The following is a 26,045-nucleotide window of genomic DNA, read 5'->3' as shown; positions in this document are numbered from 1 at the left end:
CTACTTTTTTTCATCTTACCAATTTAATAAAATAAAGAATATGTCACAGAGATAAAATTAACAAAATTAGCAATTGATCTGATGAGGGATTGAGAGAATTAAGGATGATTCTGAGGTTTCAAGTAGGATTGCTCAGAAAAATGATGCTACCTTCAGACAAGGGTTGGTTAAAAAGATAACAAAATGAATTCCATTTTGGATAGGGCGATATCAAACAAGCAGTTTGTTGAAACCATACAGAAGCTTTGTAAAGAATATGAGAGTAAATAAATAGAAATGGAAATCACCTGAACAGATCCATAACTGAACCACTGGCTTTTCCCCAAATTTCATTCTTTTTGATTCTCAGCACTATTTTTTTTTTTTTAGGTTTTTACAAGGCAAACAGGGTTAAGTGGCTTGCCCAAGGCCACACAGCTAGGTAATTATTAAGTGTCTGAGACCGGATTTGAACCCAGGTACTCCTGACTCTAGGGCCGGTGCTTTATCCACTACGCCACCTAGCCACCCCAGCACTATTTATTTGTTAATGTGGTATATGACACTGCTCTCTTTCTGTTTTTGTCCTACCCACCCAACCACTTCTCAGTCTCCTTTAGGAAATGTTCCTTTGTGCAGCATCCTTTAAGTATGAGTATGCTTCAAAGCTCTTCTCTCTATAACCTTTCTTTTGTGGATCTCATTTTAGAAAATTTTAGAATTTAGAAAATTAGATTTTCAGAGTTGGGAAGATCTTAGACATCTAATTCAATCTGTACTTAAAAGAGAATCCCTTCTAAAACAAGTGAACATCCAAGTTCTGCTTGATAATCCTCCAATGAAGGGGAGAAACATTATATCTCATATTCTATTTTAAGACAATTCCAAATGTTAGAAAGTGTCTCCTTTTGTTGACCAAAAATACTCTGTAATTTCCACTCATTGCTTCTGGTTCTGCTTTCTTTTCTCTCTGCTAAGGGTTAACAGGGTGACTATTTCCTGACCTAACAAACATAAACAGGTCTTCAGGTATCCTGGAAACTTGTTCCTACCTACTTCTAATAGTAATCATATCATTTTTGTATTTCATGTTTAGTAATCTTTCTAGGGAGTGAAAATAATAGTAAAAAAAGAATTAAATAGTTATGTTATTTCTTAAATTAACACTACTCTATCTATAATGAGCAGTGCTTCTACTTCCTGCCTTCTTTAACAAATTTTCCTTTAGGTCCCCAAAAGAATAAAGGAAATAATATGTCAAAAACAGCTCAAAACAGGGACAGCATCAGAAGGCTATCAGTGGGAAAGGGTACAAAGGTTGAAGTGCAGCTAATATCATCTAATTAGTTATTCTAGCAGAAGATATCCAAAAGAATCTTGCATTATAGCTTTGGAAGAATCTGCTAACAAAGTTGGGAAATTTGTCCTCCCTTTTGATTCTCTATAATGAAGAGTTTAGGATTCCTGAAAAAATGTGCAAGGAAGATCATAGTTTGTAAAGCTAGCTTATAAAAATGGAATCAGGTACAAGACCATAGACGTGATAAAAGTGCTTCATCTTTGCCAAGACACCAGTTTGGATAGATGAATGGTTTGATGGAATGCTCAAGATTAATTCTAAAGTAAAAATAAAACTCTAATAAGGATATTATTAAAGAGTAGTGTGGTGAATCAGTGGTATAGGCCTTGGAGCATACTTTAACAAGGAAGATTATAGAAGTTAAATAATTGGCCCCTGATCATATAAGCTTTTGAATGTCAGAGTCTGGATTTGAACTGTTAATGCAGTGGTTTCAGTTAGCCACTTGAATTCCTCATAAAATAAGAATTTTATGCTACTTTGTTGAAGCATGGATTCAGAGAAACATGAGAAAATTTAAAAGAACTAATGTAAACTGAAATAGACAAACCCAGAAGAATAATTTAAATGACTAACTACATTTAAAAGAGAAAGACTTTAAAAGAGCTAAGAACTCTGATCAGGGTAAATAACCAACCATAACTCTAAAGGACATTGATGAAGCATGCTATCTCCTAACATTAGATGGAAAATGAGATATACGTTTTTGGGTATTGATAAATAGAATGGATTTGTTTTTCTGACTATTCCTATTTCTCACAAAGTTTTTGGTGGGGGAAATGGCAGGAAAAGAGTAATGAGTCACAGGGAAGAGAAAAAGTTAAATGGCACATTATCAAAAAGCCCCCCCCCAAAACAACATACATTAGAAAATAGAAAAAGTTTGAGATGGAGACATGGATATAACCAGAATATTTTTAAAGATGTCATAAATCTTATATAAAAAGGCAAAATGTTTGCAATGGCAATTTATTGGTTTCATGTAAAATCCTTTTTCTGTCTTTTGAGCACAGAAATATTACTGTTAATTGGCTCTTATAAAATATAAAATTAAAAAATTATTTTAAAGAGTTCTTTGTTCAAAACATGTAAATATTTGCATGTCTTTCCAATATGCATTAAGGTCCAGAAACAAATTCTAAAACTAGAGTACTCAGAATAAAAAGCTGAATAGATGGCAAACTTATCATGTGGATGGATAATGTGACAATTCCCTTTGAATAGCTTAAGCACTGGGTTCAAAGCAGAAGCTGGATGACTAAGTGATGTTTTATGGTGCTCATTAGTTACTATGTCTATTAATATACTATCTACCTTCTAAAAAACTATTCTTTTTTACTAATTTATACTATTTAGCTAACATAAAACAAACATTTTTAGAATTGGATCAAATTAAAAACCATATCAATTATTTAAGTTATAGTTGTAATTTTATAATATCTATTTAGCACTAGTTATTTAGCTTCATCACTTTAATAAGCATGACACCAGACATAGAAAAATATTTAATTAAAATGGAAAATCTACCTAATAAAATGTAACATTTTTCAATCATTGCAATAAAAGTGATTCTGACATTTTAGTACTTACCTGAGGAATAACAATATCTGCTAATGCCTTTGAAAGTCTGTATAAATCCATTGTATTTTCTAACTTCAATGAGCCATTATGCTGAACATCATATTTTATACAGTCATATATGTCAGGGATTTTACTGATGTCATATTTTCCATTCTTTGTTTTAAAGTCCTTTTCTAACTTGGACCATCGCCGTAACATTAGTTCTAATGTTTCACTATGATAAAGCTGGATGTCTAAAATAGGGAAAATAAATTGTCAAGAAACATTTCAATATTCCAAAGTTTAAAAAAATCAGTCTGATTACTATAGATTTTAATGATTTAAAAATCGGTCTACAAAAATTTAAGAAATTCAGAAATTACTAGTGAAATTTCTTTTTTTTGTGTAAATTCAAATATTTCATCATGAATTGGTTTGTGAAGAATTGTTTTCATATATTCTTATCTAAATTTAATAAACTAAAAACTCATTCACTTAATCAAACAAGGTAGTTAAACAGAGTCAGCCAAAAAGGATTTCAGAGATCAAACTAGGCAGTATTGTAGATAAAGTGTTAAAATTGGAGTCAGACAGACTTGAAGTTAAATTTGGCCCTAATCACTTATAAGTTATGTAATCTTCGACCAGTTATTTAACCTTTGGCTGTCTCTGTTTCTTTATTTGTAAAATGGGCATAATCATAGCACTTACCTCCCAGAGTTGTTATGGAAATCAAATGACATAATATTTTTTAAAATGCTTTGCAAACCTTGAAAGAGTCATATTTAAAATGGTATGGGTAATGTCTTTGAAAAAAGAATCATGCATAATTTGGATTTAAGGGAGGTAGATTTATGAGAATTTATTGGTCTCACTTTGTCTTCCAGAATCCCTGGAGTCCAATGGTAAGAAAAAAATCAAAATGACTTGCAAAGTCTCAGGATTTAGTGAATGACCTTGGCATTTCTGATGTCTAACCAAGCTCTAATTGCTTCACAAAGTCTGCTTCTGCCACTTTCAAGGCCCACTGGAACAAACTGTTCCTATCTGTAAACTCTTCCATGTAAGTCTTCACATACTTGGAGGGGGGGCAATCCATTGATGGGTCTGAGGTCCCTTGCTCAGTTTCCACCTGGTTTAACCTATCTGCCAAGATGGTGTACCATGTGATTTTGTGTATGTTATAGCTCCTTGGAGCCATAGTTGAATACTGGGTGGAAAGTGAACAACAAAGGCAGAAAATAGTCTTAGTCTTTCCCTGACCATTCATACAAATGCAAGCTGAAATCACTATCATCATCATCATCATCATCATCATCATTTACCATAGGATTATGGAAAGGGGCTTAGAGGACATGTAGTCAAACCTCTCGTTATTTAACATGAAAAACTGAGGCCAAAGAGAGATGACACAAGTTACAAGTTGCTGAGTCACAATTAGAATACAGAACTTTTGATCACAGTTCTCTTATTATTGCACTGTGCTATTCTCTCCTAATGTTACTTATAATAAAACTTAGATCAAATGAAGTTATCTGTCCAAGGTCAAAAAATCTCAGCAGAACTGAGATGGAATTAGAAACCAAATCTAGTTTTCAGTAAGGTTTTCTTTTTTTTTTTTTTTGGCTAGGCAATGGGGTTAAGTGGCTTGCCCAAGGTCACACAGCTAGGTAATTATTAAGTGTTTGAGGCCACATTTGAACTCAGGTACTCCTGACTCCAGAGCTGGTGTTCTATCCACTGCACCACTTAGCTGCCCCGCAGTAAGGTTTTCTTAAAAAAAGCAAATCCAGTTGGCTGTAGTTCTTGTAATAAAGCCTTTATGCTATAATAAAATTAGTTTTTGGAAGAAGTGTAGATTTGTACATTATTAAAGATCAGAATGTTTGGTGCATCAAATTAAAATAGGTTTATGAAAGTTATATAATACATATGTCTTAAATCCCAAAATAAATGCAAGTATTTTGGAAACACATCTTTTACCTGATGATTTGGGATCTTCCATTCTTTGTCTGATTTGAGAAGTCAAACTCTGAATCAAGGAGTAAACTCTGTCACAGGTCTTCACAGGATTTTTAATTAATTGCATTGATTTGATGACAGAAATGCTACCAGATGGAGTAAGCTGCAGAAAGAATTTAGTCACGTCTAATTAAGGATTTGCTAAAAAAAAATAATGCAAAAAATAATCAACATGACTGCATGACAAAAACTTATATAATCAAGGTTAAGGTTAAGACCCCCCACATCAAGTGGGGGGGGTCAAGAAATATTAACTTCTAAGGTTGAGTTAAAACAACGGCATGGATAGGATGTCTTCAGAAAAATTACTGAGGAAGCAATCAATAACTGTACTTTCTCAGATCAGCTGGCTTTTGCCAACATTGTTTCTAAGGCCTTAAAAAGCAATTCATTCCACTTTGCGCATTACCTATTTAATTTCTTTCATTTTATATTTTAAAATACAAGTCATAGGTCACCTTCTCCAGCTAGTCATTCCTGAATCCTTCTAGTTGATGATTTCGCCCAATGAAATACACTGGAATAAGGCGGGGGGGGGGGGGGTATATTACAACGTCTCACCTTTTCATAGTCTTCTGGACTAAAATCTCTGTCTTTCTGAAGTATTTCATGAAGTCTTGCTTTTACACGGTGCTGGCAACTGCTTAAAGAATCGCTATCACTATCCAAAAGTCCATTCATATTTGCACTTTTTACCATTTGGACAAGAATTGGGGTAAGCTCACCTTCAAGAGCCAGAAGTCCCTAAATACAGTAAAACAATTAACAGAGATAAGCAAAATACAAAGAAATGGAAAGCTCAATATTTATCTTCATCCCCTAAATGATTTTTGAGAGACAAAATCTAAATACTTCATAGAAAAGAGGATGCAGCTATTAGAAAAATTTTCTAAGTTTACCTAAGTTTTCTAGCCTAAAATTTCAAATTTTGAAATTCTAAAATGTTTACATTTTAGGAAAAAAATTATCTCACGTCAAAGGACTTTAAAACATTAACTTTATTAAGCAAGAAATAAATTTCTGAAAAAAATTCATGATAACCTTTGCAAAAGCTGCAGCAGTCATTTGGACTCGTCCTTCGTCAGATGCGTATATTTTGAGGTCATGTCGGTATGTACTGTGTAATCTAAGTAAACCACAACCAGGAAATCCTGCATAGTCACCTAAAAATAGACATTCCAAACACTTTAGCTAAATTTTATACAATCATTTTTGTATTTTTACAAACATAACTTAAAATGCTAAAGATAAAACTAGCAAATTTTGCTAATTAACAAGTTTAGCCACTATCAATGAATTTAAGGAAAAGAGAATCGTCTTTAAAAAGAAAAGATGATGAAAATACGTTGAAGGAATTACCTTGTCCTCCAGGATACATACACCTGAAAGCTCTTCCAAGTTCTTCGGCCTGAACCCTTCCTGCAGGAGTTAATTCTCCTCCCCATTTCAGAACCAAAAGTAAAGATGGCTCTTCTCTTCGACAGTCTTAAAATACCAAGAAATATAAATATGTACATATGTATTTTAAAAACTGGATTCAAATTGTTTTCTCAGTCAAACTCTTTCCTTCCTGGCTACAAAGACTTCAAGACCTGTTATTAACCTACTGTTCTGCAATGGAATTCCTCCTGGAATGCAAAGGACAGGATCTTCCTATAAGCAATGATGGGACATTACAGTAACAAGCTATTTGTAAAGTTCTAAGTTTTGCTGGGAAGATTTAAAAAAAAAGTCTATAGCTGAAGTTCTTATACAGAACCAATGGATCAAGGAAATACATATGATTTCCCCTCAACCCTACAATTCTGGGTAAGTTACAAAAATTTTTAATTCTCATAATGAAATGACTTCTTTCAAATGGATATTTTTCTATAAAATGACTATAAAGTTAGATGAATTATATTTTAACAAAAATACAAAGAATTTACACTTCCAAGTAAATGTAATATTTCAAAGCTATAATCACCTTGGAATAGGTACTATATTCCTATTTCAATATTGCTGACTTTAATCAAAACAATTCTGTATGTGCTTTTGAAGTCAGTTTATAAGTTATACAAGAAAACAGGTGTGTTTGTGTGTATTTTTTTAAGTACATCTCATTTTTGACCAAAAGGAGCGTTATACAGCTTTCTAACCTCTTATTTAATCAGATATGACATCAAATGACCTCAGATAATCTCTGAAAATCAAATGCTAAAAATCCAAAGATCTTTCAGGAGTAAAGATTAGCTCTCATTTATGTAGAACTTTGATGTTTTATAAAGTGCTTTTCTCACAACAATTCTGTGAAAAAGGAAGAATGTGCCTAATGTCCTGAACAATGGAAGCACTGTTACACCATATATATTGCTTCCAAAGGAGAGCAATCATTTGTATCTCAAAGTTTTAGCATGTAAGTAGAAATATCTGTTGCACTATCTCATGCACATGTCTTCTGACAGGCCAATCTGCTCTTCTTGATATTTTATCTTGTGTATTCCATTTCCTCCTTCATCTGTTAAAAATAGGAGATGTAATATCTTTGTTGGGAGAGAGAGGAGTATAGTTTCTATAGTTACTGAATAGAATTAAAAGGAATGAGAGGTAGAAGACTTGTTAACAATCTACCAGAAAGATGTCAGACGATATGTTACCTTTAGTTCATAAAATGAATAAGAATGGCAAACTGAATGTGTAATATTATATGACATATTCATCCTCAAGCTAGCATTCTTATTGTTAATAATAGTGATGTCAATTATAAGACATTAATCTTGTATATATTATATGTATGGATGTAAATATAATTACAATATTCATACAACATTTTAAAGGGGAACTAGGAGTATCTAAGCCTATGATTTCATTGATGCAAGGGTCTCTTAGATATGGATACTATTCTTCAATGAAGTGAGGAAACTTCTCCATAACTTATAGTGTTTAGAGTTGTCTAGATCACTAATAAATTAAGTGACTTGCCCCTCTGTGGTCCTGATTCTATGTCAAATCCATTAGCCACCATGAAAAGCTGCCTCAACAACAACAACAAAAAAGCTACATATTAATAATGTCATACCTTCCTCCTCACTAGATGTTTTGGGACAACCATGAGGGAGATAAGTCAACTGGACCTTACGATTTATTCCAGAAAAATGACCATACCTGAAAAAAACCCCAATAAAATTGGAATATAAAGTTGTGGAAAGGAAAATATGTATGTGCAACTTTAATATAACCCCAAACTGCAAAAATTAAAAATGATCAATAATAACTGGACAACTGATAAAATTGCTAGGATGTGGTCTTTAGCTGTTGTTCAAATAAAAAGTTAATATCAAAAGAACAAATAGGAAAATATTGCTTAGAAATATATGATTAATATTTAGTATTTAAATCCCAAATAGAAGTCTCCTTCCCTTGTGTTTACAACCTGTTGACCTTATCAAAGATTAAAAATATGCTAAATAATTTCTTTCTTTCAGAGATGGCTAAACATGTATATGTATATGTATATGTATACACATGTGCAATGGTTCCCCCCTTGCCTTCTCAATGGGTGATGAGAGGGAGCAGAGAGGGAGAAAATTTGGAACTGAAAATCAAAAATTATTAGAAATATAATAACTGTATTGTCTGTCCTTTTTAAAAAAATGTCATTGAATTTACCATCTCCAAAGGTAAAGTATTTTGAAAAATAAGATATCAAATGACTTTTTAGCCCAAAGGTTAACAACCTAGAGTGTGTGAACCTGCTTTTAAAAAAATATTTTGATAACTGTATTTCAGTGGTTTCTTTTTTAAAAAATCTTATACATTTTATTTTAGGTATTTGAAAACATTAGTCTGAGAAGGAATCCAACCAAGGGTTTCACCAGACTACCAAAGTGGTCCATGATACTCAATTCCTCCTTATTTTCTCAATCTATCAACTGTTTCAGCTTTTCCCGCATCCTACTAACCTTAACCTTAAACCTATCACTGTCCTCTCCCGACATCTACTCAAGTGAACAAACTAAAGAAAGTCATGAATGCTGGTCATATAAAGTCTACAAATTTATGTTCACCACCTGAGTCCTCACTATAAGACAGTCTTGTAGTAATCTTACTGAAATTTTTTTATTCTCTATACATTTATTAGATTGAAGGTTTCTTAGAAAAGGATTTATGCATTTCTTTTTTTGTATTCCCAACACCTTGAATAATGAATGCTTTGTTTGTTATAACCACTTCAAAAAAATATTTTTCAGATAAGATAAAAAGAGTGTAAAAGAACTATAAAGCTAGATTTCTGGAAATTTCTGGTTGAAGACAGTGCTAAGATCCTCTCCTCTTACTTTAAGCAAAAACTCTGAAGTTCTAATCTGACCAAATAAGAAAGTGAATGTGATTTATGGTGACTTCTATCCTATATCTACACAAAAAGTTATTTAGAAATCTGAGGGCAATAACAAAGTGAGATCTGGCAGGCAAAGCCAGATAAAGGCAAAATTTCCAGCATGGCCTGATAGCAGCCTTGGAAGTCCTGGGGAATGGCAGTGGGCAGTGAACAGCATTCAGACTGGGGTACCTTAGGCCCAAGGATTTGGAGGACAATAATACTCTGTTCTGAGACATCAGAGAGAACCCTGAAGAATCAGGACTCTAAAGCTCAAAGGTCTAAGAGGGCTGAACCCTGGATCTAAGAGGTGAAGATCATTTCAGGAATCTAAGGAACCCAGGACCAGGAAATGCAGGGCCTATTAACTCAACCAAAAATGGATGGGGAAGATGAACTTGGGCCTAGCACAAAACTCTGATTAAAGAACTTAGGCTGAGAGATGAATAAGGCAAAATAAACAACAACCAGAACGAAAATTATTAAATACAAAAGAACCCTCACAATGGATGGAAAACAACTCCAAATCAACTATAAGTAGATTCAAAGAGAAAAAAAAAATGAATTTTCCACAAGGACTACCTGAATATGTAGAAGAATGAAATAAAAAATGAAATGAAGTCTCTGAGAAAGAACTGGAAAGCAAACGAACAATTTAGATAAGAGAAAGTAGTAAATATTACCAAGGTAATCAATTCTCTACAAACTAGAATAAATAAAAAAAATTCATTAGAAAGCAAAAAATACTAGAAAAAAATCTGTAGATTGAAAAAAAAAATAAAATTTAAGACCATGATATAGAAAACCTGAAAAACTGAAAGAGACATTTAAGAATCAAAGGATTTTTCTGAAAAGAATATTACTTAATATACTTCACAAAATAATAAATTTCTGAAAACTATTCAGATCTATTAGCCAGAGTGTAAAATCATGACAGAAAGCATCCACAAGTTTCCTCCTGAAAGTAACCCTCAAAGAAAAAAAATCAAAATTCAGAGCTCTTATGAAAAAATAAAAAATATCTAAAATATCCAGCAACAGCAATTTAGAAATCAAGGAAGCATAAAAAGCAAAGGATAAGGACTTGAGGTCAAGAAGAACTTTTGTTTCTGAAAAGTTATTCTAAAAAAGTTTAATCTTATGGGAAGGAAAATGGAAACTAAGTGAAAAAGAGAATTTCAAAGTATTTATGAGAAAAAAGACTAGGTTGGAATAGGAAATGTGAAATACAATCATAAGATCCAGACAAGCCAAGAAAAGCAAATTTATTTGAACAACTGGAAGGAGCTATATGATAAAATGTATAAATTCTAATGGGAAAGAAGAAACAAATTTTCTTTCAGAACTTTAATTCTTCAAAGGGAATTCTGGGAGTTAACAGAAACACATAAAATTCAATAAAATAAGCTAGGGATAGTAACATACAGGAATCCTTCCCTCTCCCCGAAGAACCAAAATGTTAGGGGGTTTGTTTGTTTCTCTCTCTCTCTCTCTCTCTCTCTCTCTCTCTCTCTCTCTCTCTCTCTCTCTCTCCCCCTCCCTCCCTCCCTTCCTTTCTTTTTTGCAAGGCAATGGGGTTAAGTGGCTTGTCCAAGGCCACACAGCTAGGTAATTATTAAGTGTCTGAGATCAGATTTGAACTAAGGTACTCCTGACTCCAGGGCAGGTACTCTATCCACTGCGCCACCTAGCTGCCCCTGTAAAGGGGTTTCTTTCATTTTTTCTTTGATAACTAAGGAATGTCTGAACAAATTGTAGAAAGAATCCATTAGAATATTATATTCATATGCTATGAGACATGAAAAAGATATAATTTCAATTAATCCTGGGAAATATGAAATGATAGAAAGTGAAACAGGCAAAATTAGGTGAACAATTTATATAAAGACAGCAATCAATGCAATGTAAAGAAAAAACTTTGAAATACTTAAGAACTCTAATCAATGATATGACAAACGAAAGGGATCTCCAAAGGATCTAAGATGAAGCATGTGATTATATATTTCCTGTTAAAAAAGAGAAAGACACAAGGTACAAGATTTGTTTTACTTAACTATTGCTTCTTATTAAAATTTTTATCTTTCTTTCTTTCCTTTTTTTTTTAAAGAAAACAATAGTGTTGCCAAAAAAGGGCACCATAAATTTTTTTTAAATGCATAGAGGACAATAGAAATTTTAGAAGTACGAAGAGATAAGCAAGGAAGTTCTAAGAGTTATATGTAGAATTCTATTATGTACTTTAAAAAAAAGCATTCTAATGTGAAGACTTGATGAACTATTTTGTGGTTTATTAATTTATTCATATTTTAGTTAAGTAAAGTCTTCCTGAAATCTGTACTTGATTGATCAGGATAAAACAGTTTTATCTTAGCAAATTCATGATGCAATATAAAAAATACCAGATGTCTTAGGTTTTAAACCAGACTGGCACTTACTACCAGTGCAACCTTGAGCAAGTAAATTCTCCGCTCTGGGTCTCAGTTTCTTTATAAGTAAAATGGTGACTTTGGACTAGCTGTCTTTCAACTCCCTTCCAGTTTTTACATCTATGATTCCCTGAACTTAATAGCCAATCTTCTTTATTATACAAAAGAAAGCTCACACTTGAATTGATCTCTTAATTTCTTATGTAAATTAAGAATACTACAGAAGAAATATTTCTATTTCAACACTCCAACATTTTTTCCAAGAGGAAAATTATTTTCTTATTACATTTACACACAAACACACATACTCATGGAAAAAAAAGGACAAAACAATAAGGTTGAGAAAGATTTTCTGAAATTCCAATTCTAAAGATACTCACATCTCCAATACAGTTTTTAATTGTTCAAGTTTTGATTTACTTTCTTCAATTTCAGAATCATTATTTTGTCCCAGTTCTATTAAAAGTTGTCGAGCAATATCCAACACTTCCTACAAAATAAATTAAGGCATATAAATGGATATTTATGTAACATTTGTTATGTAAATTACAAGACTAGAAAAAAAGGTCAAATAAACTTGCCTGTAATTGCTTTGGTTTTTTCAGCTTTAATTTCCCAGTTTTATATCCATCACAGTTTTCAAAAAGATCAAAAAATCTTTTAAGAGAAAGCAAAGAATATTATTAGTTGAACAATAAAAAAAAAGTCTACTTTTCATTTGATAAAATGTATGCCCTCTTTAATGTTCATCCAACTAGTATTTAGGAAATTCTTTCATGATGGACATCAAATGTCTTATAATATGGAAGATTTAAACAATCCCTAAACAGTCTCTAAACTGAGGTTGTTACATAAAAAAATGACTGCTTGAGCAATTCTACTTGAATCTTCAAATTTTCATATTTTATTATCTCCCAACACTACAAAGACAAACTGCAGAAACTTTCACATCTGTTTATTCTCACAAAACACTGAGGATAATAAGAAAAAGGAGGAGCAAGTTTAACAATACTTTGGTAATAAAGGATGAAACTAAATAGAGATTGTTTCTCAATCACTTGTGAATATTTCCCATTTCTTTTTCCGATTCTGATAAAAATAAAGTTTTATGTAAATATAATTTTAGAGAATCTGTAGGAAAGTTGGTCAGCATAGCACTAAATAAGAAATAAATGTCAATTACTCTCTTTAAAGAGTCTTGAGTGTGGGAAATAATTTATGACTTACTTTTGGTGTCTCACTTCCATTTTCATTTTCTGCTTTGGTGTTCGATCCCCATGACGTATAACCGCTATAACACACCTAAGTTCCATCCTGAAAGAGAAAAATATGTGTCAAGTTTCACAAATCTAAAATTTAGCTTTAGATAACATTTAGATATATAGAAATATAACATTTGAAACTCTACATACACGTATGTAGAGTTTCAAATGTTAAAGTGGGAAATGATTCTCAATAAATCTGAAAATTACTTAAAGAAAATGAGACAAAGGTAAACAAGACTACTACTTTTGTCCTTCCAATGAAGTGATTTCTCAAGAAGAGGAAGATATTGAGAATTCACATGTGTTTTGAAGGTTAAAGAAAAGTTTTACTTGAGAGTTTGCAATTTTACCTGAATAACAATAAAATTCACAAGTTTAGTAGACAAAGAAAAAAGTTTTGCAAATGCTATATACCAAGTTTAAAAAGTCAAATTCATTGTATTATGGATGTTCTATGAGACTTTCTAAAGTCTCCTGATCAATATACTCAAAACATTCTTGCCCAATATACTCTACAATAACAACAAAATATTTAGCCAGAGTAACTGATTTGTTTTAACCCTCTAATCACCATCTACCCTTTGCTCTAAAACAATAAGAATATCAACTATGAATTTCATAATATTTAATATTTTCACAAAATAGTTGATATCTATAAAGTGCTAGTTCAAAAAGAGATCATATATAGTCTCATTTGAATGTCAACAAGAAGCTATAGATTATTATCATCATCCCGATTTCAAAGATGAGGATGGATCTCAGAAGTTGTACAACTTATACATGGTCACTATCTAATGTGATATTTGTCAAAATTCAGGTTTTTAATCTAGACGTTCCTGAATCCAAGTCCAAGTACTCTATCCACTACGCCATTTTGTCATGGAACCACAGAATTTTGAACCTTCACATTTAAAAACCTCAGAAGGAGCTTCAACTTTTAACTTTGATATCTTCATTTTCATTGTGACAATTCAAATTAATGCTGGGGAAACAATAATTAATTAAAAAAACTTACATAGTTCCAGATGTGGTTGGTACAATTGGGATATCTTCAGCTTCTAGTGGTATTGACCAGGGGATATGAAATTGTGGAGCAAGCTCTCGCATTATAATGTTGCTTTAAAAAAAATGACAAAATAAAACAATATATTTATGTCTGAAAATTGGACCTAGAATAGTATAAAAATGTCAAGATTCTAAAGACAAGCTGTCTTATCAAGCTGTCACTTCCAGAAGTCTTCAATATTTGAGAAATTGGCTTCCCAAAATACTGTTTTTTTAAGATATATAGTTTAAACTAACTTAGCTTAAGATATACTGTATATCAAATTTGAGATTTCTGAAAGGCAGTTGGAGATGTGAGATTGGAGAAACAACATTATACCTGGGCAACTAGGAATCTATTCTTACTGTACTGTATATAAATCTTATAAGTTGAAAAGTTTGAGGGAGAATAGAGGGAAGGGAAGGAATACTTTTTTATTTTTCCATCTCATATTCCATGTGCATACTGATTTACACAATAATTATTAATAAAACCAATATTTAATCAGGATTATCTGATTTTTTTATGACAATTTATAAATCACTGGCTACTTATTCTAAGTGTTAAAAAAATGATCTCAGTTCACTGTCAACTCATAAAAGCTATTCCAAATTTTGCACTTACTGGTTTCATTCTTAGTCAAAATGGCATCTGAAAGTATTAAAAATTAAAAAAATAACTGAACAGTATATATTAGTACACTATATAATTTTGAACATTGCAAATAATTGAAAACTATATTTTATAAATATCTTGGTTTTTGTAAGATTCGAAAGCTTGATATTAAAGATATGCTTCTTAATGAATTTTATTTGTCTTTATTAAACATATTTAACTTACATATAACAAATAGCATGGATTAGTAGTTAGAGGACTACCCTAATTTCCTGTATAACTTTGGGTGAGTCACAAACTCTCAGCTATCCAGGTAACTTTCTAAGACTCTAAGTTACCATTCTGCATCAGTGAGAAGGAATTTCCAATTAAATAATTAATTTGTTTAGCATTTATAAAATGCCTATTATTTTCCTTTCATCAAAATCACAGAGTGATTTTCTTTTTGTTGTTCATTTTGGAATTGATTATGAGACATAGGAGATAATGGCAAAAGGACTGGGGGTGCCTGCATCAAAAAAGGTACTGTATTCTATGAGCAGCAAAGACTTGCAGTAGCTCAAAAGAAATGTGAAATGTGCGAATTTGTAGGTATCTCATCTCCACTTGAATTATTCATATGGACTATTCATGCCCACTTTGTGATAGAGTCTTTTGAGCTCGTAATGGTCTGAATAACCACATATGGACACATTGTACCTTGACCCTAATAGTGATGCCATTCTGGTCTTAATTAAGAGGTCACTGGTAAACTTCACAGAGACTAAATCATTGAGTTAAATGAGTAGATCAGAAGCTAGATATAAGAAATGAAGAGGCCTGAGAAGAGTGAAGTAAGGATGTTCCCCCCCTCCAGCAATTTAGTTGATAAGGAAAGAAAAGGCAACAGCCAGTTCAAATGAGAGATGATGAATACCAGAATTAAGGTGGCAACCAGAAATGGAAATATGAGTTAAATGAAAAAGTTATATAACTAGAATCTACAAAACTTCACAACTGATTAAAGGGTTTGGAAGGAGAAGAGAAGAAGTTATTACTGCAAAGTAGTTAAACTAGGTTAAATAGGAACAATAACTTTAAGTGTTCTTCCATTAGGCTAGGGTGGAATTTCGTTTATTTTTTTTTTCCCCCTTAAAAGGCAAGGAAATTTTCCCTGAAAACTGACTGGTCCATAAAGTTCTAATCACCAGTTTGTGGCTTCCAAGTTGATTAATGATTTCTAGAGTTGGTTCAAGGTCCAAGAGAATCACAATATCCTGAGCTGCTAAGAAGATAGCTCCCTCGATGAGATGAAGGGAGCTGCATATACCTGAACCAAGTGTTGTATCATTTCCATGTTGTAGAAATCTTTTATTGACCAATAAATGTTCCCTGTAGCACAGTGAAGTAGCAAAGTAAATAGAGCATAAAATCTGGAGTCAGAAAACTCTTCCTGAGTTCAACTCCTGCCTTAAACACTAGCTGAGCAAGTCATTTAACCAATATTTATCTCAGTTTCCTCATCATAACATGGTTTGTCTCCAAACAAATAGCAAAAAAGCAAAACCACTCCAAATCTTTGCCAAGAAAATCCCAAGAGGGGCCACAAAGAATTAAACATGACTGAAAAACAACTAAACAACAACAACAAAAAAAAAAACTAAAGAAGAACAGAAACTGAATCTCTCAATCTAAAAATTGAACTATCCAACTAGCTTGAGGTAGGTATAGTCTAGAGAAAATGATAGGATGGTAATGTCTAAGACAGAAATAAAGAATTGGGCAATGGTGGGGAATGGTTAAAGGGAAAAGATAATTGTTTTGGATATGCTGGGTTTAAGAAGTCTAAGGGACAGACTAGTTGAAAAGTCTAATAAGCAGTTGGTAATGGATTCTGTTGACATTCAGGAGAAAGCTGGATATGAAAATCTGTAAGTCCTTTGAACAGACTATACCTGGATCCAGGGAAACTGATGAGATTATGAAGAAAATAGAGAAGCGGGTCTAGGAAAGAGACAAGGCAAGCCATAGATGAATTAAAGGAAACACAGCTTACAGGACAGGAAGTAAAAGTCTCTCTGTATACTTACATATAAGTGGCAAGATGTGAATGATCCTAAAGGAGCAAAGACAAGAAAACTGAAGGAAGAGAGTAAGTCACCAGAAGAAGGGAGAAATCAACAATGTCAAATGGATTAGAGAGATAAAGAAGAATCAGGGAAAAAACAAAACAAAACAGTATTTCACAAAACAGATAACTGGAGACTTGGGAGGGTTTTAGTGGAGCAATAAAGACAGAAGTCAGATGATAATGTGTTGAGAAGTTCCTAGAAGTTTCTTTTCTTCACATAGCAGATACTGAATTTTACTTAATTGAATTAAAAATTTAATGAATTGAAAGAAAATAAGAAGTATTTCATATTAAATCTATGCTGTATGACTGAAATTTCATTATTCAAGTAGTCCTATATCTTACAGAATCTCAGAATAACTGTTATGAAGATCAATTATAACTACAATATGCCAAAATTCATTCTTGTTATTTGAGTTTTCTAATTATTAGCTAACTGAATAAATGGTAGTATACTGTAACAGTTATATTTAAGGGGGGGGAAGGGAGGAATGAAAATGCAACACATTCTTACCCAAGTATTTTTGCACAGTCATCATAATATTTCATAGAATTCTTCACAAAACTGAAGCCATTGACATCACAGACATAGGATTGTCCATTGGCACGTAACAAATCAAAGCCACAAACCGTTTGCTATTAAAATTAAATTTAAAACTCTGAGCTCAAATATTATAATTCTAATAATAAACAGAAACATTGTCATTAGTAGCAGATTTCTACCTTTTATTTCTGTAAGTTCAAAGTCTTATGATAGCATAACAAGTACTGAATGCTCAAATATAATTCATAAAATTATTTACTTGCCATATTAGGGGAAAAAATGCTTATACAAAATTTAGATCAGCTAAAGTAATACGTGACTGAATTTTACGCTTGCATATACACTACTGAAGGTAGAATAATTAACCTTAAAGCTTGTTTGGGCTAGGAAAAGTTAAATAGGAAATATTTTAAAATTTTTACTGAAAGTTTTTCTTTTATCTATTTTTAAAGAGCATGCTGACCAGAGTCAAAAATAGCAAACATTTATTTAATGTTAACTAAAAAGAAGAAATTTTCCAAGTAACAAATCTCAAGATGAGCAGCATTTTATGGAATTTCAAAGTTGGAAGGGGATTCAGAAGCTAAGAGAATGCACTATCTACTAAATCATTCAATTCCTCTTCTGAAAAGAATTAAATTGCTAGCAAATGTGTTATGTTAAACTACAAAGTTATGTCTTTGTAACTTCTAGCTTACTAGGGACAAGCAGAACAAATATAATTCTTGTTTCACATGATAGCCTCTTAAAACACTTGAAGGTGGCTAATCATTTCCTTTCCCATTTCATACCAGGTGATCTCTTCTCTAGACTAAATATTCTCAGTTTCCTTAACTAATCCTTATATGAAATGATTTCTAGGCTTTTTACCATCTTATTTGCCTGTTATAGCATAAAGTTATAGAATTTTAAACTTAGGAGGGACTTTAGTCTAAAGCACGGTTGAAAAAGACTATTCAATAAGTGGTCTATCTAGCTTTTGTTTGGAGATATCCTGGAAGAACTCATTATCTACTGAGACAGCATGCACAATTTTTATAAAGTTCTAATTGTTAGGATATTTTGGTTTTTTTACACTATCTCTGCTCATTTGCAAATTCTACCTATTGTTCACAGTTCTGCCCTTTGAGATTAAGTAGAATTATAGTCTCTCTCTTCCAGATCACAGCTCTTAAAATACTTGAAGCTACCATGTTGTCCTTGAGTCTGATTTTCTATAATCTAAATGCCTTCAGTTTCTTCATATGATCTGCAGAAAGCAAGTGAGAATTTTATCCAAAGGGAAATAAAACACCTGATGTGATCATGTCATAATTACCTTGGGGAACTAAAATAGATAGAAAAGCATGAGTTTATTCTGAGGAGAGGAATTTTCTGTTCTTCCACATTACAGGATCAAATTTCATCTAAGTGTGGCATACTTTAAGTCAAAGTATCTTTTGTAATCTTAAGAATACAGGTATATTTATATAAAGCTACAATAGTATGTCCTCAGCATAACAAATGAAAAATTGTTGCTGAAATGGCAGAATGAAAAATTTCAAAATTTTCTACTTAGGCTAATTATTTGCTTAGAAAATACAAATTTAAGTCCAAATCCTACCCAGAGCATCATGAAGAACTGAGAGGGGTCCAAGTTAATAAGGTTTGAATGAAACATAGAAATAAAAAGACATAAAGAAATTGAAAACATTACAAAGAACTTTTGAAATATCAGGTATATTATTCATGGGTGAAGTATAAATTTTCAATTTATGTTATCATTTACAACTCTGATTCAAAGTGTTATTCCAAAATCCTTCTTGAGTTGAGAATCTACATGTTTTTCAATACTTTATTTCATTTTACCTTAAATGCAAGGCAGACTTTCCAAGCAATTAGCTTCTCTCTAGCATTGAGGATAACGGGATATCTGACTTCCTTTCCTTCACTATCCCGTTCTACTTTGCCATCAAGTGCAGGAGATTTCCGTGCTTCAGCATGGGCATAATCTGGACCTACTGTGTATACCTTTAGAAAATATTAGTAAAAAGTCAGTGGATAACAAATTTATAGAAACAGTCAATAACAAAAACTACCACAGAACAGCTGCTCCCTACACAACAGACATTCCTCTGAAATGATAAATGTACCAGGAAAGCCTGATAGCTAATCTAACAATAAAAGTAAAAGTAAAAGTAAAGTAACTTAAAAAAAAAAACACAAAAACAAGCGAAACAAGGAATTCCTTGATTTATATACCTAGGCTTCCTACATAAACATCCAAATGGCTAAATACACGATTCTAAGGACAACACTTCAGATTTTCTCACTTTGCCCTCCTATTTCTCTTTCTGATAAGCTAGTATTTGGGGAAAGGGGGAAACTTCCACATTTTCCTTCTCTCCTTATTCTACTGATGATTATTCAGTCAAGTGGGGAACATCTCTAGACTATTATCCAATATCCTGATACTGAACCTGAAGGATTCTTTACTGTTTCTTATATATTAAATTCTTTCTAGTTCCTAATGGAAAATGTACACAGGATCAGTGGAAATCTGGACTTTGCATCCTGTCTCTGACATTATTTCCTATGTGACTATGAATAAATCTTTTAACCTGAGCCTTAGTTACTTCACATGTAAAAAGGAGACCATAGTATTATAAAATTTCAAAGATGGAAGTGTTTCAGTGGTCATTCAATCCAATTTAGACATTTAAAAGAGAACAGCCCCCTACAACCACCCAATAACTAGTTATGAAGTTTTTGCACAAAGATTTTGAGTGAGGAATAACAGTACCTCTGGAGGCAATCCATTCTACTTATGGATAGCTCTAATTATGATTTTTTTTTCTTTATGACATCAAGCCCAAATCTGCCTCTTTGGAGTTTTTGCCTACTGTGCCTATATGTGCCCTAAAGTCACTCAAAATTCAGTCTAATACCTCTTCGACATGAGACCCTTTCAAGTACTTTAAGACAGCTGTTATGTTACCCCTTTTTTCTTACTTCTTACCATCTTACTTCTTTCAATTGTTACTTATAAGACATGAAAGTAAGGTCTTTACTATTTGATATTAATACAAAGTATTGGGAAAATGAATGGATCAGGAAATTTGGTAACTATCTGAAGTCAAGTGAGCCCAGTCTGTCAGTCTGTTAGCTGAATAAAAATAGTAGAAATGCGATAAATCATTGTATCAGAAATAGTTTAGAAAAAAAAACTCTTCTTTGATTCTCTTGAGTTATAGAACTGTTAAACTGATATAATTAAAAAAAAACTTTAGAAATATAGAAGATGAACACTTTGAAGTTAATTGGGATTGAGATTTAATTTTAGTTGGACTAGAAATATAAAAGAAAAAGATTCAATCCCAACTCATTATAAACATTTCCTAATTTCTCAGTGAGCTACAAGGCAAATGCTAGCTTGGGGAAAGGGAGTCACAGCCTGTCAGCACCTGATCTGGCTCCTTAGAGCTTTTCTGTAGTCATCTGAAATCTTTTTTTATTTAATTACATAAATATTTAATTTGTGTTTCAATTATACCCTATGGTAGTTTTTACCTATCATTTTTTCGGTAAGGTTTTGAATTTTACATTTTTTTTTCTCTCACCCCCCCCACAGAAGGTAATCTGATAATCTTTACATTGTTTCCATGCTATGCACTGATCAAAACTGAATGTGTTGAGAAAAAAACATATCCTTGAGGGAAAAAATAAAATATTAGAGATAGCAAAATTATGTAGTACATAAGAAAACTTTTTTTAAAAATTGAAGATAATCTTTGGTCTTTGTTTAGACTCCACAATTCTTTCTCTGGGTACAGATGTTATTCTCTGTCACAGATATCCTAAAATTGTCCCTGATTATTGCACTAATTGAATGAGTAAGTCCACTAAAATTGATCATCATCACCATGTTGCTGTTAGGGGTTCTTCTGGTTCTCCTCATCTCACTCACAACCAATTCATACAAGTCTTTCCAGGCTTCTCTGAAATCCCATACATCCTGGTTACTAACAGAACAATGTTTCATAAGGTACTATAATACCACAATTTGTTCAGCCATTCCAAAACTGATGAAAATCCCCACCATTTCCAATTCTTGGCCAACACAAAGCTGCCATGAATATTTTGTACATGTGATGCTTTACCCTTTTTCATGATCTCTTTAGGGTATAGACCCAGTAGTGGTACTGCTGGATCACAGGGTATGCATTTTTATTGCCCTTTGGGCATAACTCCAAATTGTTCTCCAGAAAGGCTGGATCAAGTCACAGCTCCAACAACAATGCATCAGTGTCCCAAATTTCCCATATCCCCTCCAAAATTGATCATTGTCCTTTCTGATCATATTGGCCAATCTGAAAGGAGTGCAGTGGTACCCCAGAGATGCTTTAATTTGCATTCCTCCAATCAGTAATGATTTAGAGCAATTTTTCATATGTTTATGGATAGCTTTGATTTCCTCATCTGCATATTGCCTCTGTATATCCTTTGATCATTTGTCAACCAGGGGAATGGTGACTCCTTTGTCAGAAACACTAGTTGCAAATTATTTCCCAATTTACTACATTTCTTTTAATCTTGGTTAGTGGTTTTGTTTATGCAAAAGCTTTTGAATTTAATGTAATCAAAATTATCCAGTTTGTTTTAAATGATGTTCTCTATCTTTTCCCTGGCTATAAACTGCTCCCCTTTCCATAGATATGACAGATAAACAAGCCCTTGTTCTCCTAGTTTGCTTATATTATCTGTTATATCTAAATCCTGCACCTAGTTTAATCTCATCTTGGAATAGGGTGGGAGATACTGGTCTAATCCAAGTTTCTGCCATACTATTTTCTAATTTTCTCCAATAGTTTTTAATTGAGGAGCAAGTTCTTATCCCAGAAGTGGGGCTCTTGGGGTTTATCAAACAACATATTGTTTTAATTATTTCCTGCTGTCTCTTTTGTACCTCGTCTATTCTACTGATCCACCACTATTTCTTAGCCAATACCAGAAAGTTTTGATGACTGATGTTTTATAATATAATTTTAGATCTGGTAAGGCTAAGCCACCCTCTTTTGTACTTTTTTCATTAAATCCCTTGATATTCTCAACTTTTTGTTTCTGACATAAATTTAGTTACAATTTTTTCTAGTTCATTAAAGTAATTTTTTTTGCAAGTTTGATTGGGAAGGCACTAAATAAGTAGGTTTAATTTAGGTAGAATTGTCATTTTTATTATATTAGCTTGGCCTGTCCGCGAGCAGTTGATTTGCCCAGTTATTTAAATGTGATTTTATTTGTGTTAAAAGTATTTCATAGTTATTTTCATAGAGTTTCTGAGTCTGCATTGGCAGGTAGACTTCCAAGTATTTATATTATCCTACATTATTTTAAATGAGATTTCTTTTTCTAGTTCTTGCTCCTGTATTTTGCTAGTAATATATAGAAACACTGAGAATTTATGACGGATTATTTTATATCCTATGACTTTGCTAAAGTTGCTAATTGTTTCTAGTAGGTTTTTAGGGTTCTCTAGGTAATCCATCATGTCATTTGTAAAGAGTGAGAGTTTTGTTTCTTCCTTTCCAATTCTAATTCCTTCAATTTCTTTTTCTTCTCTTATTGCTGAAGGTAACATTTCTAATACAATATTGAATAGTTAGTGGTGATAACAGTTATCCTTGTTTCACTGCAAATTTATTGGGAATGCCTCTAGCTTATCCCAATTGCATATAATGCATGTTGATGGTTTCAGATAGATACTGTTTATTATTCTAAGGAACAATCCATTTATGCCTACATTCTCTAGTGTTTTTAGCAGGAATGGGTGCTGTATTTTGCCAAAGGCTTTTTCAGCATCTATTGAGATAATCATATGATTTTTGTTAGGTTTGTTATTGATATTGTTAATTATACTGACAGTTTTCCTAATATTGAACCAACCCTGCATTGTCGAAGTGTATTATCATAGTGATAACTTGCTGTAACTGCTTTGCTAAGATTTTATTTAAGATTTTTGCATCCATATTCATTAGGGAAATTGGTCTATAATTTTCTTTGTTTTGACTCTTCCTGTTTTAGGTATCAGTACCATACTGGTGTCATAGAAGGAGCTAAACAGAGTTCCATCTTCACCCATTTTCCCAAAGTGTTTATATAAAATTGGAACTAACTGTGCCTTGAATTATTTGATAGAATTCACTTGTCAATCCATCTGACCCTGGAAATTTTTTTCTTAGGGAGTTCATTGGTGGCTTGTTAATTTCTTTTTCTGAGATAGGGTTATTTAGGTATTTAATTTCCTCTTCATTTAAACTGAACAACTTATATTTTTGTAAACATTTATCCGTTTCCCTTAGATTATCAAATTTATTGGCATTCAGCTGGGCAAAATAATTCTGAATTATTACTTTAATTTCCTCCTCACTGGTGGTGAGTTCACCTTTTTCATTTGTGATACTTGTAATTTCTGTAATATTGTGATACTTGTGATTTGTGATACTTGTAATTTGGTTTTCTTCTTCCTTTTTTAATTAAATTAATCAAAAGTTTATCTATTATATATTTTTTTAATAAAAGCAACTCTTGGTTTTATTTATTAGTGTAATAGTTTTCTTGCTTTCAATTTTATTAATTTCTCTTTTCACTTTTAGAATTTCTAATTTGGCATTTAATTGGGGGGTTTTATTTGTTCTTTCTCTAATTGTTTTAGTTACATGCTTAGTTCATTGATTTCCTCTTTCTCGAATTTATTCATGTAAGCATTTGAAGATATAATATATCCCCTAATAACTGCCTTGGCTATATCTCATAAGTTTTGTTATGTTGTCTTATTGTCATTGGCTAGGATGAAATCATTAATTCTATCTATAATTTATTGTTTGGTCCATTCATTCTTTAAAACGAGGTTATTTAGTTTCCAATTAGTTTTAGGTCTAGCTCTCTATGGTTCATTATTGCATGTGATTTTTATTGCATTATGGTCTGAGAAGGAAGTATTTACTATTTCTGCCACCCTGCGTCTGATTATGAGGTTTTTATGCCCTAGAGTAAGTTACATGGTCAATTTCTGTGTAGGTGTCAAGTGCAGGAAAAAAGTACCCCCCATTCTATCCCCATCAATTTTCTCCAAAGGTCTATCATGTCTAGGTTTTCTAAAATATTCTACTTACCTCCTTAACTTCCTTCTTGTTTATTTTGTGATTAGATTTATCTAATTCTGAGAGCGAGGTTAAGGTCTCTCATCAGTAGAACTTTGCTGTATATGTCTTCCTGTAATTCATTCAGCTTCTTTAAGAAGCTGGATGCTATACAACTTGGTGCATACATGTTTACTATTGACATTGCTTCATTGTCTGTGGTACCTTTTAGGAAGATAAAGCTTGCTTCCTTACCTATTTTAATGAGAACTATTTTTGCAGCTGCTTTGTCTGAGATAAGGATTGCTACCCCTGCCTTTTTCACTCCAGCTGAAGTAAAATATATTCTGCTCCAACCTTTTATCTTTATTTATCTCTCTACTTCAAATGAGTTTTTTGAAAGCAGCATATTGCAGGATTTGGGTTTTTAAACCACTTGGTTATTCGCTTATGTATTATGACAGTTCATCTCATTCACATTCAAAGCTATAATTACTAATGCTTTATTGCCCTCCATGCTATCTTCCCTGTTTTTATTTTCCCCTTTTTTCTTATCAATTTTCCCTAATATTTTGCTTCTGAATACTACCTCCTTCACTGTGTCTGTCCCCTTATATCCAACCCCCTCCCCTTTCTTTCCCTTTTCCCTTTGCCCCTTCTTCCTTCTCTTACTTCTGTCAGTTCCTCTTTTCCTATCCCTCCCCCTTTCTCTTCTTAATACTTGAAAGGTAAGATACATTTCTAAAGTTAACTGAGTGTGTATATGTTAAACCTTTTTTGAGCCAAATCTGATTAGAGTAAGATTCAGGCAGTTCTCACCTCCTCCCTTCTTCCCTCATATTGCAATAGGTCCCTTGCACCTCTTCATGTAGTGCAATTTACCCTATTCAATCTCCTTCAATCTCCTCCATCTTCCTGTCTCTTTACTGTTCCTCCTTTTAAAAGGAGATATTGTTTTTAAATCATTCTGTCAGAGCTAGGGACAAGTCCTGAATGTCCATTACTTCTGGCTAAATATATTCTCTAATAGTTACAATTCTCAAGAGTTTTGAGAATCTTTCTTCCAAGTGGGGATATAGCCAGTTTCATCTTAATGGATAACAGTTTTTTTTTTCCTTTTCCCTTTTTTAGCTTTTCATGTATCTCTTGAGGTTCTGGCTTGAAGTCCAAATTTTCTATTTAACTCTGGTCTTTTCATCAGGAAAAGCTGGAAGTCTCCTATTTTGTTAAATGTTCAACTTTTCCCCTGGAAGAGAAGGCTCAGTTTTGCTGGATGGTGAATCCTTGGCTACATTCCAATTCCCCTTGCTCTTCAGAATATCATATTCCAGGCTCTTTGATCCCTTAATATTGATGCAGTCTGGTCCTATGTAATCCTTACTGTGGCTCCTTGGCATTTTAACTGTTTCTTTCTGCCTGCTTGCAGGGTTTTCTCTTTTATCTGATAGTTCTGGAATCTGGCCACAATATTCCTTGGTGTTTTCATTTTGGGTTCCCTTTCAGGAGGGAATCAATGCATTTTTTCAGTAACTATTTTGTCCCCTGGTTCCATGATATCAGCGCATTTTTCCTTCACGATATCCTGAGGTTTCTTGTCCAGGCTTTATCCTCAGTGTTTTCAGGAAACCCACTGACTCCTAAATT

The 26,045-nt window shown here is 32.7% G+C and overlaps 1 protein-coding gene across 1 annotated transcript in view; it reads right to left on the bottom strand.

Moving 5' to 3' along the window:
- Positions 1–26,045, bottom strand: part of PPIP5K2 (diphosphoinositol pentakisphosphate kinase 2) — a 119,249-nt gene that overhangs the window by 49,121 nt on the left and 44,083 nt on the right. The window contains exons 8-19 of the mRNA XM_074201414.1: positions 19,132–19,293; positions 17,254–17,375; positions 13,985–14,086; positions 12,932–13,018; positions 12,286–12,361; positions 12,085–12,194; positions 7,980–8,065; positions 6,281–6,406; positions 5,963–6,084; positions 5,483–5,665; positions 4,883–5,024; positions 2,930–3,153 (exon numbers count right to left, since the gene is read on the bottom strand). Of these exons, the coding sequence (XP_074057515.1) occupies positions 2,930–3,153; positions 4,883–5,024; positions 5,483–5,665; positions 5,963–6,084; positions 6,281–6,406; positions 7,980–8,065; positions 12,085–12,194; positions 12,286–12,361; positions 12,932–13,018; positions 13,985–14,086; positions 17,254–17,375; positions 19,132–19,293 (1,542 nt within the window). The remainder of the gene's footprint in view (positions 1–2,929; positions 3,154–4,882; positions 5,025–5,482; positions 5,666–5,962; positions 6,085–6,280; positions 6,407–7,979; positions 8,066–12,084; positions 12,195–12,285; positions 12,362–12,931; positions 13,019–13,984; positions 14,087–17,253; positions 17,376–19,131; positions 19,294–26,045) is intronic.

Source organism: Macrotis lagotis, chromosome X, assembly GCF_037893015.1.
Source record: "Macrotis lagotis isolate mMagLag1 chromosome X, bilby.v1.9.chrom.fasta, whole genome shotgun sequence".
In the NCBI taxonomy this organism is placed as follows: Eukaryota; Metazoa; Chordata; class Mammalia; order Peramelemorphia; family Peramelidae; genus Macrotis; species Macrotis lagotis.
The sequence above is the reverse complement of the archived record's forward strand: the minus strand, read 5'-3'. Positions and strand labels throughout refer to the sequence as shown.